General features: G+C 51.5%; 1 protein-coding gene across 6 annotated transcripts in view; it reads left to right on the top strand.

Annotated features, from left to right (window-relative positions):
- The window catches only part of LOC135199438 (UDP-N-acetylglucosamine--dolichyl-phosphate N-acetylglucosaminephosphotransferase-like), a 60,555-nt gene extending 51,101 nt beyond the window's left edge, over positions 1-9,454 (top strand). For all 6 annotated transcript variants that reach the window (XM_064227473.1, XM_064227474.1, XM_064227476.1 and 3 more), the window contains exons 6-7: positions 6,210-6,398; positions 7,021-9,454. In XM_064227473.1, the coding sequence (XP_064083543.1) occupies positions 6,210-6,398; positions 7,021-7,324 (493 nt within the window). In that variant the 3' untranslated portion in view covers positions 7,325-9,454. The remainder of the gene's footprint in view (positions 1-6,209; positions 6,399-7,020) is intronic.
- The last annotated feature ends 4,425 nt before the right edge of the window (positions 9,455-13,879 follow it).

Below are 13,879 nucleotides of genomic sequence, written 5' to 3'. Positions count from 1 at the left end.
CTCCCCAGGCAGGCGTGGTTCTGGTTCCCTCAGATGAAGTTCCCCATAGGAGGGGGTACAAGGCATAGAGGTGCCGGCCTACCTGGAGTCGTGCAGGTTCGACTTCCCCCCGCCTCGTGCAACGCTCCGCTCTCCCTTTCATAGCCCACCGGAGAGGTTCGGGTAGGTACAATGGCCACCGTGACGGGACGGGTGACCCCACTCCCCAGACTTACGGTCCGCGCCGTGTTCGCCTGTGCTCATATTTCCCATGACAGTCCCGTTAGCGGGGTGCGCCGCTGCCCCATAGACCTCTTCCTGTGTTGGAGTCCCCCATATAAGGGGTGCAGGGCGGAGAAGAGGAGTTGTGCTCCGTGGAGTTGAGAGAGTACGGCTCCGTACTCCGGATAAGTAGGGATAGATGCGGTAGCTGACGTGACGGGGTTTGCAGTCGATGATGGTACGTTCTGCTCCCCTGATCGGATGGTCCGCTCCCGGTTGGCCGATCCGGTCCGTTCTCCCGGTTGGGCAGCACGCTACGCTTCCGGTCGGGCAGCACACTACACTCTCCCTGTCGGACGGCCCACTCCGCTCTCCTGTCGGACAGCCCGCTCCACTCTCCCTGTCGGATGGCCCGCTCCACTCCCCCTGTCGGTTGGCCCGCTCTGCTCCCTCTGTCGGACGGCCCGCTCCGCTCTCCCTGTCAGATGGCCCGCTCCACTCCCCCTGTCGGTTGGCCCGCTCTGCTCCCTCTGTCGGACGGCCTGCTCCGCTCTCCCTGTTGGAAGGCCTGCTCCACTCTCCCTGTTGGAAGGCCTGCTCCACTCTCCCAGTTGGACGGCCTGCTCTGCTCTCCCTGTAGAACGACCCAGTCCGCTCCGCTCTCCTTGTCGGATGGACGCTCAGCGCCCCATGTGGGACGGTCCGCTCTGCTCTCCCTGTCGGACGGTTGCTCCGCTTCCCCTGTTGGATGGTCGCTCCGCTCCCCCTGTCGGATGGACCACTCCACTCTCTGTTGGGGGGGCTCTCTCTCTCCTGTCAAACAGACCGCTCCGTGCTTCCGTCGGCTGCTCCGCTCTCCGTCAGATGGCCTGCTCCGCTCCCCCTGTTTGAAGGCTGCTCCACTCTCATAGTGGGAAAGTCTGCTCCACTCCCCCGGTCGGACAGTACTCTTTGCGTTCACCCGTGCTTGTGGTTCCAAGACAGTCTCGTGAGAGTGTGGCGCCATTGCCCCATTAGCCTTTCCCCTGCACACTCCACCTGCCAGTGGGACTCCTGATGGCTCCGCTGGTACGGTCTCCGACTCCACTTCCAGCGAGGCTCCCGCTTCCGCTGGTAGCCTCCGGATTAGGCGTCCAGCCACTCCGGAGTACTCCCCATCCCCATGGTGGGACCTGCTTGGGATTGAAGGGCGGCGATGATGAGTCATTCCTGACCACCCACCTGCTGACCCGATGGAAGGACTGGGTCCTGAGGTGGGGAGACGTGGTTCTCGCTTGCCTCCCATGGGGCTTCCTGGACAGGCAGGCGAAGGTCCTCCAGAATGCTCCAGGCTTGGGCAAATCCCTTTCCCCGGATTGCCTGGTAGAAGAAGCTATCAAACGGGGGATGAAGGCAAACCAGGACTCCGTCGTCTACAGGGCATCATCCTCGGGCGGTGCCAAGACGAAGTATCGAGCCACAGAAGCCGAGACAAGGACCCAGACTGGGGGTAGGGCCCCCCCTCAGGTATTTCAGAATTGTCTGCAGGGGACTGGGACCATCAGGGAATGCAGCCCTCCTCCAGGACCGCTAAAGCCTTCCACTCCTCTTTTAGAGTCATGTCCGTGCCCTCTCGCAGAGGTAAAGGCGGCCGCTTCCCCAGGAACAAGTAGGAGGCAAGGCCTCCTACCTGACTTGACGCCTCCGGTGGGGGGTTGCCTCTCCAATCATTGGTGGGGATGGGAGGTTCTAGGGCCGATCCCTAGACTGTCCAAGTCCTCAGGGACGGTTACTGGATCCTCTTACAAGACGTAAACCTTCTCTGACGGGGGAGCTGGACAGCGGGGCGTTCAGCCCCCAGACCCCTTGCTCTGTGCTGGCGGCCTTGAGGGAAGGGAACCTCAAGGATGTATACTTCCAGATCCCAGTACACTTCTCCAGAAGGAAATACCTCCATGTAAGGTGGGAGGGATTAACGTACCAGTTCAGGACCCTCTGACTCGGCCTAGCCACAGCGCCACAGGTATTCACAAGGTTATTCTCCCTCGTGTCTGCCTGGGCCCACAAGAAGGGCATGCGTCTCCTGCGGTACCTGGACGCTTGGCTACCCCTTTCCTCCTCAAAGGATCTCTTGAGGGAGCATAAGGACGAACTCCTGAACATCAGCGCTCGTCTAGGTATCGTCGTGAACTGGGAGAAGTCGCACCTGGAGACCACCAACAGGATGGTGTACTTGAGAATGGATCTAGATACAGTAAGAGCACGGGCATTCCCGTCAGAGGAACGAATTTCCAACTTCAAGGGCGTAGTGACCCCCTTCCTGACAGACACGTTCCTACCAGCTCGAGAGTGGGAGAGGCTTATAGGCCACCTCGTCGCCCTGGAGAAGCTAGTAACCCATGGAAGGATGACGATGAGGCCCGTCCAATGGAACCTGATGGATGGGTGGGCCTTGGACCGGAAGACCCCATGGGAGATGATAGCTCCCTTTCAGCCTATGGCGGAGAACCTTTGCTGGTGGTTAGATGTTGAACCTCCGGCGGGAGGTTCCACTGGCAGACGTCCCTCCAGAGATGCTCTTATTCACATACACATCGAGGGAGGGCTGGGGAGCCCACCTACAGACAGAAATGGGGGGGGGGGGGGGGGGCTAAGTGGTCGGATGGGAGCGCAAACTCCACATCAACAGCCTGGAGCTCCTGGCCATCCTCAAAGTGCTCTGTGTCTTTGAAACCAGCCTGTGGAACAAGAGAGTGGAAGTTAGGTGCGAAAACGCATTCGTCGTTGCTTATGGCAAATACCAGGGGTGACTGAGATCGCAACCCCTGTGTGCCCTAGTGGGCACCGTTCTAGAGTTGGGGGAGAACGCCGGGATCTCCCTGTCAGAGAGGTTCATTCTGGGAAGAAGGAACATAATTGCCGACGGACGCAGCAGGCAAGGCCAGGTACCAGGGGCAAATGGTCCCTACACCCGGCAGTAGTGGGCGAGTTGATTGGGGGTTGGGGCACCCCCTCCACGGACTTGTTCGCAATGCGGCTGAACCGCAAGCTCCCGGTGTTCTGGGCCCCGGTCCTGGACCAGGCAGTGGGGTGGGAAGACGCATTCCAGCACCCTTGGGACAGACTAGACCTTTACGCATTTCTCCCTTCTGAGACCTCAGGCAGGTCCTCAATCTACTCTGGACCCCCAAAGCAGGTTACCAAGCAAAGTGGAAGGTATTTGGGGCCTGGTGCAAGGGACAGAACTTGGACCCCTTACGAACCAAGATTCCCCACGTTGCGGAATTAATAGTCCATAGGAGGGAGGACAAAGGGCTCTCCATCGCGGCTATCAAAGGGGTCAGGGCGGCCTTGAGCCGGGTCTCTTATTAAAGAGGGGTAGACTTGGGGAATTCCAAGGACATTCCCCTACTCATTAGGGGATTCGAACAGACTTACCCCCCCAGGTCCCTTTCAGTACCTCACTGGGACGTGGCCAGGATCCTGGCTGCTCTGGAAAAGACCCCTTCGAACCGCTTCAGGATTTCACAGAACGAGAGCTCACCCTCAAGACAGTCTTCCTCTTGGCTTTAGTATCCTCCAAGAGGGTGGGGGAGCTTCATGGCCTCTCCTTCCAGGTGTCCCACTCAAGGGGTTGGAGAGAACTAACCTTCAAATTCGTACTGTCCTTCGTAGCCAAGACACAGAACCTGTCGGTGGTAGACGAGCGGTTCTGGGAGTTCTTTATTCCAGCTCTTCCGGAGTCCAAGGATCCCAGGGCCTGCTCCGCGGCCCAGTCAGGGTGGTGAGAAAGTATCTCAGCAGAACAGAAGGACTCCGCCCCAGTGTTCAAAACCTCTGTCTCTTCCGGGGGCGAGAAGAGGACGGTCGCGAAGAACACCATCTCCTGGTTGAGGGAGCAAGGCGCGAAGCCCCATGACTTAAGGGGTATAAGCACCTCCTTGTCTTTCTTCTAGAATCTGGCCGTCGGTCAGATCCTACAGGCAGGGGTGTGGACGAGACAGTCCACCTTTATGACCCTAATATTACCTCAAGGATGGCACAAGGAGGTCCCTTGACGCCTTTGAGATAGGGCCGATGGTGGCAGGCCAGCAGAGGCGCTAGCATAGCCTGGGGAGGTTATGCGTCGTATGAATGCAAGTGTGTATGGGGTATGTCCATCCTCTCCCCCCTTTCCCTACGGGGCCTTCGAAGTAATCACCAAATTTCCTCAGTCTTCAGGTGAGTCTATGAGAAGAATAGTCGTTTTTACAGAACATTGCATTACACTCATAGAGTTTTATTCCCTCTTCTATCCGTCAGTCGAGATTGCCTCTGTACGGAGAGGGGATCCCCACCTCCGCCCTAATCCGGCGGAGTGGGTCTCCCCCCTTTTTCCTTCTCCTTCTTCCTTCCTGAAGGAGGCTGACCTCTTCCTTGTAGGGACTCATCCTTCCCTAGATACACACGCCTCCTAAGGATTAAGTCTCCTAATAAAGTAGTTCGGGGTAAGTATACGGCATCGGAACAAATCACGAATTTTAAGTAATTTGTATTTTTTCTAGCTATACTTACCCCGAACTATGAAATTTTTACTGCCCACCCTTCCGTCCCCGAGTATCTGAGGGCAGGAGCTCTAGGGGTGTGGAAAGGACTGCAGGTCAGAGGTCGTGATCTTCGACCCTGGGGCATACCTGGCTGGGGGGTCAGGAGGGAATAACCAGTTTTTTCTGGTTGGTACTGGATTGACATCCAGGATTCTCCTAATAAAGTAGTTCTGGGTAAGTATATCTAGAAACATAAAAAAATATCACAAATTACTTAAAATTTGTGATATTTTTTAAGCAATGGGTAATGATGTTCTCTAATTGAGCTACCTCAGCCAAGGCAGTTATCGACATGTTATTTAAATGGAGGAGATTTTTAGTAGATGTGCCAAAAATTTGCTGAAAGTCCATGGTTGGAGTTCACTGGGAGAATCTGATCAGAAATTAGGCTAATGAGAGATGTGGGAGCCAGAGAAACTGTATATGTCCACATCTTTGAAGTTGGAAAGTTCAGTTGAATTTTCCATTAATTATGAAAACAATGTCTTGGATCCTTTCTCTCTAAGTGTGGGACATTTTAATTGTCTTTGAAAAAATTTAGATATGTGGAGGTAGTGTAAAACTGTTTAGATTGACTGACAGTTTCCATATACTACTATACTTTCATGTGTTCATTGTTCAAGGACACGTCCTCCGTCCAAGCCATTAGTCTGCCAGTGAGACTCATTGGTTTTGTTAAACTAATTCATCATTGCTTTGGATGTTATTGTGGCTTGTATTGGACTCACAGAACTCAAGTAAGCTATGGGGTTGGAAGTCTTATCAAAAGTCCAACTGATTTGCTGTCAAGGTATCTGCTCTGTGACCTGTTAGCATATCTGCTGCTCTTCATATTTATCTACTCACAGACGATTTCTTCTTTGCTGGTCCATGAAGCTTGTCAAAGAAATCTTCCCCAATGATGGCATTATATTCCATTTGCTTGTTTACTTGTAACATTTATACATATTCCAGTCACTACTGGGAACTGAATGCTGAAATGATTTTTGAGTTCTGGGAAATAAATTGTTGGTCATGCAGTGAGTACTTACTTCCAGGTTGCTCTCTCTCTCTCTCTCTCTCTCTCTCTCTCTCTCTCTCTCTCTCTCTCTCTCTCTCTCTCTCTCTCTCTCTCTCTCTCTCTATTTATCGTTGTATTACTACCTGATTTTGACATTTTTCATTGCTTGTGATGCTTGTAGTCTCTGTACATTAGAGTAATTGGGAGATATGTTATTTACTTTAGGTGTATGTGTGTATATGTTGAATGAGTTAATAGCTAGAAACATTAACTGGATCTGTTTGTTTCTCCCCCAAAAGTTAACAAATACAGACAAATATTTGTTGTATTCTAGTACCCGAAGTCACTTGGTATGTTATTTGCTAAACTTATGTCACTCTTCAGTTCTTAGTCTAACAAAGCCTTTCATCAGCTTAAAAGTTATGTAGCCTTTCTTTTCACAGATATCCTGCAAAAGCTTTTGTTGGAGACACTTACACCTATTTTGCTGGGATGACTTTCGCTGTGGTGGCAATTATTGGTCACTTCAGCAAAACAGTTCTTCTGTTTTTCTTGCCACAGATCTTCAACTTCTTGTACTCCACGCCACAACTGTTTCATTTTGTACCCTGTCCAAGACATCGTTTACCAAGGTGTGTGGATAATAACATCTTTTGTAGTTTCGGTAGAAGAATGGGGGATTTAAAATAACAATGTTTTCTTTCTTACAAAGTTAAAGGAGTTTCAGTGGCAGTGGTATCCCCACATAAACCTGCATGAAGGCTGGCTCTATCAGATACAGGGGCTTACTTGGTGGCTTTCAGCTATTGTATTAGCATATTGAAAAGCATATTTTTATCAGTTCATGTCCAGTTCGATAGAATAATACAAATGATTCGAAACATTGGCTTATATTACTTTTAAGATTTGCAGCTTTATAACTACTACAGTGTTGTGGGGGAAATTTTTCTATACGTATATTTGTTATGCATGTTTCAGAAATACAACAAATCTCTGTGACAGAAAGAAATTTGTTGATAATTTAAACACATGAGAAAAGTCCGTCGTAATTTCACTTGAAATTTCCTCAGATTTGTGTAAAAGAACATAAGAAAGATAAAGTCCCCTTTAAAATCTTGTTGTCAGACATTATTGGAACTTTGAACCATTATCTTGACATATTTACTGTTTTCTTTAATTATGTTTCCAGATATAATGGACAACAGTTTCTGTTACATGTTCAAACTTCCTTGTAATTCATTCTTTGTTTTTCAGATATAATCCTGACTCAGATAAGTTGGAGCCAAGTCTAGCAGAATTCAAGACAAATGCTGTTCGAAAACCAGTACTCTCTGTTCTACGAATTCTGTCAAGATTTGGCTTTGTGCGCCTTAAGGAAGGCCTTGGTGAAGATGGGGACATGTGTACAATAAATAATCTCACTTTGATAAACTTAGCATTACTAAAGTTAGGACCTCAGAATGAGGGAACATTAACTTCCATATTATTACTTTTACAGGTGTTGAGTTCATGTCTAGCATTTTTTATACGATATCCTTTAGCAGACTTATTTTTTTAAGAATTTATATTCTTTTTGTTTTTACCTGACAATTACTATTGTGATACAGTCCTGAATGAACTACTTATTTCAAGGAATGAACTACTTATTTCAAGAGTAAGTAATACGCATTTAGTTCAGCTTGACACTGGATGGTTGAATGTTGGTTCATTTCCCAATATTGTAAATTACAATTGAGTTCACTCATGATTACTCAAACTAATTCACCCAAAGCCAGTTTGGATTTTCTAAAAATCAAAAGTCCCCACAAAAGAATGTAAATCACTTACTGTCGTGTAGTTTATGAAGTTAACACCAAGCACATTTTCTTTCACCTTATTTTTTTCATTTGTATGGTGTTCGTATGCAATTATTAAATGAAAGCACAAAGTTATGGTATGGAAATACTGTACAATGTATGCCCCATAATTTAGCATGTTCTTGTTCAATATGCAGACCAACAGATTAGGGAGGTTCCCTTCAAATAACCAGTAAAACATCACTTTGAAGTAATTTACGTTGAGAGTTACGCAGCCTTTTCAGAATTTAGTGATGCATGAGATATAACCCTCAACTAAGGTCATGGCTCCATAGATGAGGTTAAGATACACTTTCCTGAGATGCTTCAGGTTATGATTGAAGTGCACAGGACTCACATCAAGTGTGACTCAGCTCTGAAATGTCAGATGGAAAAGCAAATTACAAATTACAGTAATCTGTCCGACTAAGGATGCATGACAATACTTGAATATTTTGTAATCTGTCTGACAAAGGATGCATGACGATACTTAAATATTTTAATAAAAATCTCATCATTGTTGGATTTTTGGGCTTCATGACCCATTGCAACATGGGTCAGACACTTGGGATGTTTCAAGTTTTAATATTTTCTGGCTTAGATGGGGCAAGAATTTTAAATCTACACTCTACCCTCGTCTTTTTGCCGGCATTAGGGTAAGGAGAATAAAGTTGATAACCCAGTGCTTACAATCTCAGAGTATTGTGAGCTTGAGTTAATGGGATCTGGTATTACTTGGGGATCACTCATCATAATAATATGCAGACCCAACACTTCATCTTCTTCTCTTTCTTCTTCCTTAGCTGTGGTTGCCATTTCTAATGAGCCTTATCCATCTTGAATGGGTCATTTCATTGTTGGTTTTGGCAGATATTTTAGATTGGATACCCTTCCTGACTCTAACCATCTCCCTGGACTTGGCTAGGTTGCTTAACTTGGCTGACAGGATGAGAAGCTGTGTTTTCAACGTGGTATGGCCATTAACTAGATCCATAATTGCATAACTTCACTAAGCATCACTTACCTGACAACCAGTGGGTGTCTTTAGCCTTCAAAAATTTGCACCTGTTTAACTTGTGCTAGTGCTCTCATTAATGACCATCCACGTAAACTGCTACTAGTCACTTAAAATGCTGTGAATGAACTGGAGTTCATAGCTTCCAGCACCAAAGTTACAATTTTCATATGAGTGACATGGTTAACAAGTCCATGGCACCATTAGAATCAGTTTGAACAAGCCAGGACTTAAAACCAGTATCAAGGTTGTCCTAAATATACATGTGTAGCTGGTTTGATATGAATAGCCTAACTGTACCTGTATGTGTCTTGTAAGCATACTGTCTGTCTGGAAGTTATTGTTTAGATTCAGGACAAGTTTGCAGTTATCTTATAAAGCGATGGAAGAATGACTTTGGTCTGTCATTGCTGATGTCAGTTGTTTTATAACTCTTTGCTACAGAGGTAATTTACATGCACCCAGAAGATACTACGTATTTATAAAGGGAAAAGAATAAAAGTGTATTGTATATAGGAAAATTACCCTTCTATATATTAGCTAACCAAACTGTTGACGCTATCTTGGATGTTGTTAAAGTCCCATGGAAAAAAAGCAGATGTGAGGAGACTTGGCTGAGGATAATGTAGCAGGAAGAGGTATATAGAACATAAGACTGTGTGGCCTGAAAGGCTCTTATCTCGTCATTATCCTTCAGGTGGTTCATGATTATCACTATCACCCTCCCTGTGCATTGTCATCATTTAAATGTAATGTTGTTCCGACACGGCATACAAACCTTCGGTCCTTTTACAATAGGAAGGTACTAGCGGCAGCTGGATAGGTCGTAAGCTTTCGAACAAGGGGTTCGGTAGTTAACTGCTTGTCCGACAGGCGCGCGCCGCGCGCGACTGGGAGGTAAACAAACCACTTTTGCTTTCGGCCTCACGCGAGTGGACGTTGTGTGTTCGAACGCTCTCTGCCCGCTTCTCGTCGTTTTGCTTTCTTAAGTATTGGTTGTGTTGTGTATGAAAGAGTTAATTGTAAGTACAATCATTCTCTCTTTTTCATATTAATTCAACTAATTGGTTTATGATGGAATCTCCTCGCCTCGCTACCCCACGGAGACTATTGCCCGGGTATCCCGAAGGCGTAAATGCGGGAAGTTCCGCTCTTTCCCGGCAGATAGACCCTCATATTTTGTGTGCTCGGTGTCGGGGGCGCGAATGCACCCGAGCCGAGCCTTGTGATGTTTGTAATGATTGGTCGGAGGCGCAGTGGACTTTGTATGAGGGCAGGAAGAAGCGAACAAGGCCTGCAAAGGAGTCGTCGGAAAGCTCTCCCGCGACTCCTTTGGTGACGGACACTTCGTCTTCTTTCCTGCCGCCCGCTCAACTTCCATGTCTCGCGCCTTCCCCTTCGGGGGGGGTGTCTAGGTCCTTCTCTTCTCCTGACTTGTCGAGTGTGGAGGAGGGCGCTAGATACCCTGACGTCCAGTTGTACTCTGGGTCCTCTATCCGTTCGTCTTCGCTGCGAGCGGGTAGAGGATCCCCCTAATCACCCGACTTTTGCCTCCTCAGGTTGCGGTTGCCGCGAAGGATGACCTCGGACAGGTGTGGGCATCGTTGGGGTTGCAGGGCGTGCCGAGTGTCCAGGGGCTGCTCTACCATCTCGCTGGCGCTAGTGGCGGTCACCCATGCAACGGTCTCGACCACCACCACGACCCTTACAACACCTGGCTACGCTTCACCTCCTCACCTGGTGTACACCCAGCACGCGGTCTCTGTGACACCCACTACATCGGTGCAGGGGCCAGTCGCCGTAACTCGGGGGAGTGTGATGCCGCCACCTGGGTTTGCGTGCTGCCGCGACCGGACTTCGTGTGCCCGAAGAGCTCGCCCCTGGACCTCCCACCGGTACCTAGGATGTCTGTGCCGCTGGTCCGCCCATCTGGACCGCCTACACAGTCTGCCGTACCTGCCGTGACCACTGTTGCCGTTCCTGTACCTGCTCCTGCTGTCTCGTCTGCCGTTCCTGTGATGCCTGCACCTGCGATGTTGTTCCTGTTCCTGGCGCCGCTGCTCCCGATGCTGATCTGTTCGGACAGGTGCGTCCGGGCCCTGTTGCTTCGGCAACAGCAGCCCCGGCTCCGTCCTGGATAACAGATCTGACGTCGGTCTGAGAAGGTTGTTGACGAAGAAGAAGAAGAAGAGGAGGAAGGTGTCGTCGTGTCTTCATCGTCTTCTTCGTCGTCGTCGTCGTCTGCCGCCTCTTCCCTCCCCTTCCTTCTTTCCCTTCCCCTTCCCTCCCCCTCCCCCTTTCTTTCTTCTAAGGCTTATCCCCCATCTACTCTCAATCGTCCCTCGCTACCCATCCTCAATGCTCTCGCTTCAACGCCTAATTCGCTCCGCCTCGCAATCTTCTCTTACAACTCCTCCTCTCCACTCAGGCTCCCTTTCATTCTTCTCTCCGCTCGTTCCCCCTCCGTCCCACTATCTCGACGCCTCCTCCTACTATCTTCCTCCTCTCCCATCGGCCTCTTCGTTCCCATCGCCTCAGCTTCTCTCCGATGCGTCCCTCTCTCTATCCGTTCTGACCCCTTCCCCTCTTCTTCACCCTCTCTCACCCCCGCCCAAAGCTACCGAAGAATAAAGAAGGTCGCCTCCCCCCCCCCCAAGAAGTCTCCTTCGGGAACTTCTAAGGGCCCGTCTCGCTCTGGTGAGACGGGGGGTTCTTCCGCTGGTCTCCCTGCTCCTTCGGGGGCAGGACCCGTCTCTTCTTCCGCAAGGAAGAAGACTACCGGGGACCAGAGGAGTGCCCGGCTAACACCGGCACTTCCTCACCTGCTGTCAGTGGTTCGGCCAACAGCAGCAGGGTCCGTCTCGGCCGCTCGCTCGCGAGAGGTACCGAGTGTACGGTCGCCTACCAGCGACCGTGCAGCCAGGAACCAGACCTCTGAGTCCGCTCAGCGTCAGGTTCACGGCACGGAGCGGAAGACTGGTGACAGCCGCTCACGCGACTCTCACCAGACCAGCTCTCGCTCTCGCGGCGAGCAGCTGGCTACCCGGGCGGCGGACGTGACGGTCCATGACCGGCCACGGGCTGAGGCTGGGAAGAGGTCCCCCGTTCGCCGGCACCAGCCACGGCTGGTACCAGCGAACTGACGCACCGTGAGGATACGCACGATCTCACCGTGACAGTGGAGCTCGCCGGTCGCCTGACCGTCACTCTCACCAGAGAGCGATCGGTACGGCGACCAGCACCAGCTCCTCTGACACACGAGACCGGGGCCGCTGTTCTCGGTCCAGCCGTTCTCCACAGCGAGACGGCTCGACTAGGTCTGCAGCTCGATCGCCACCGCGGGCTGGTTTGGCGATCGCCTGCAGTCTTCCAAGCCCGCTGGTTCTGCCAGCGAGCGAGGAGGGAGCGTCAGGTCTTCCTCTCCCATACCTTCAACCTCTCGGGTTACACCGGGAGGGGCGAGGTATTGAGGAGTGATCGTGAGGGGTGCGCCCTTCAGGATCCCACCACCGTCGTCGTACGTACCAGGCTCGGTTCTCGGACCAGCCAGGTCGTACGCACAGGTGGTTGGAGGAGACCGAGAGGGGTCTGTCGCTGCTCCTCTCCTTGAGGGAGGAGGGTCTCGGGAGGTGCTCCTGTTTGAGGGACTGGACGGTCCGACTCCGCAGGACGCAGTCACTCCGAGATCCAGAGGAACTTTGCCGAGGTTATTGCGCTGATTCGTCAGCACAACGACCTCGGGGAAGGATCGCCGCTCCCACCATCCGAGCCCACGTCCCGGCTCGAGTCGTTCTGGGGCCTGAAGAGGGAACCCAGACCGACGGTGGGTTTGCCGCGTTCTGAGCTTGCGGACTCAGTGCTGACCAGGTTGAATCGCTTCGTCTCCGGACAAGACGGTTCTCTCAAGTCTGGCAGGTCGAGCAAGCTGCTTCCACCTCCTCTGCTGCGACAGCGGCGTTTTTACGTGCCATCCGAAGACCCGATGCCGCCCAAACAGGTGAACCCGGAGTTAGCCAGGCTAACTCGGGTGTGTCTCTGCAGCAGCTCCTGTCCGAGAACCTGTGGTTCTCGCAGCAAGAGGCCACTCGGCCTGGAATCTACCGCCATTGGCAGCTTTTCCAGCCGTCTCCTGGCTAGATCTGTGGTCCCTCACAGTATCTAAGGTCGCAGCCAACTCCGGGGGGATTTCTTTCTCCCGAAGATGACTCGGCCTTCAGGAGACTTTGCCAGTCTGGGGGAAGAGCCATCTCCTTCCTTGCCCACCAGACGGTGAACCTGTGGGCCAACCTGGTTCTCCGACGAAGGGACGCTGTCCTTACGTCGGTTTCCAGGGCGGCTGGGGGCGGTGAAGCGGCGTTGGGACTTCGCAACGGACCTTTACGGAGTTCCACGTCTCTCTTCCCAGGAGAGATGGTGGACGCTGCGGTGGACAGACGGCGCACTGACGACAGTGACCGGCTGGTTCACCAGGCGGTCTCGAAGGCTTCTGGGCAGCCTCGGACTGCGGCCAAGTCTAAGAGCTCGGCTAGCGCTTCCTCGGTGGCTAAGACGGTAGCTGCGTCGAAGCCCCTGGGGAATGACTCTGTCTTCTTCGACTTCTGGCAAGGGGGGCCGTCGTAAAACCAGCCCTCCTCCCAGCCCTCCTCCTCCCGTGGAGGTTCTGGAAGAAGTCGAAGAAAGGGGGGAAACGCTAGGGACGGCGTTCCCCCTCACCTGCTGCGGAGTGTGGGGGGGTGCCTGGCCAGCCATTGGGCAACTTGGCAGCGCTACGGCGCCGAGACCTGGATTGTAGATGTCCCTTCGGGAGGGATATCTATTACCCTTCGAATCTCGGCCACCCCTCACCTCCAACCCGGTCCAACAGCAGTCGTACGTTCCAGGGTCATCGAAGGACGTAGCACTGAGACAGGAGATCAAGACCATGCTGAGCAAGAGAGCTGTAGAAATCGTCACGGATCAGTCACCGGGCTTTTACAGTCGACTCTTCCTCTGGGTGGAAAAGTCTATGGGAGGCTGGCGCCCGGTGATAGATCTCTCTCCCCTGAACCGGTTTGTTCGCAGACCCGGTTCACGATGGAGACGGCAAACGCTCAGTGCTCGACTCCATCAGGGAGAACGATTTCATGCTTTCAGTGGACTTGAAGGATGCGTATTTCCAAATACCCATTCATCAGTTCCTCCACAGAAAGTAACCTCCGCTTCATCCTCGACGGGACGGTGTTTTGTACCAGTTTCAGGGCACTTTGCTTCGGTCTCTCAACCG

Source organism: Macrobrachium nipponense, chromosome 25, assembly GCF_015104395.2.
Source record: "Macrobrachium nipponense isolate FS-2020 chromosome 25, ASM1510439v2, whole genome shotgun sequence".
Taxonomy (NCBI): Eukaryota; Metazoa; Arthropoda; class Malacostraca; order Decapoda; family Palaemonidae; genus Macrobrachium; species Macrobrachium nipponense.
Note: the sequence above shows the minus strand (reverse complement) of the source record. Positions and strands in the feature narration are given on the sequence as shown.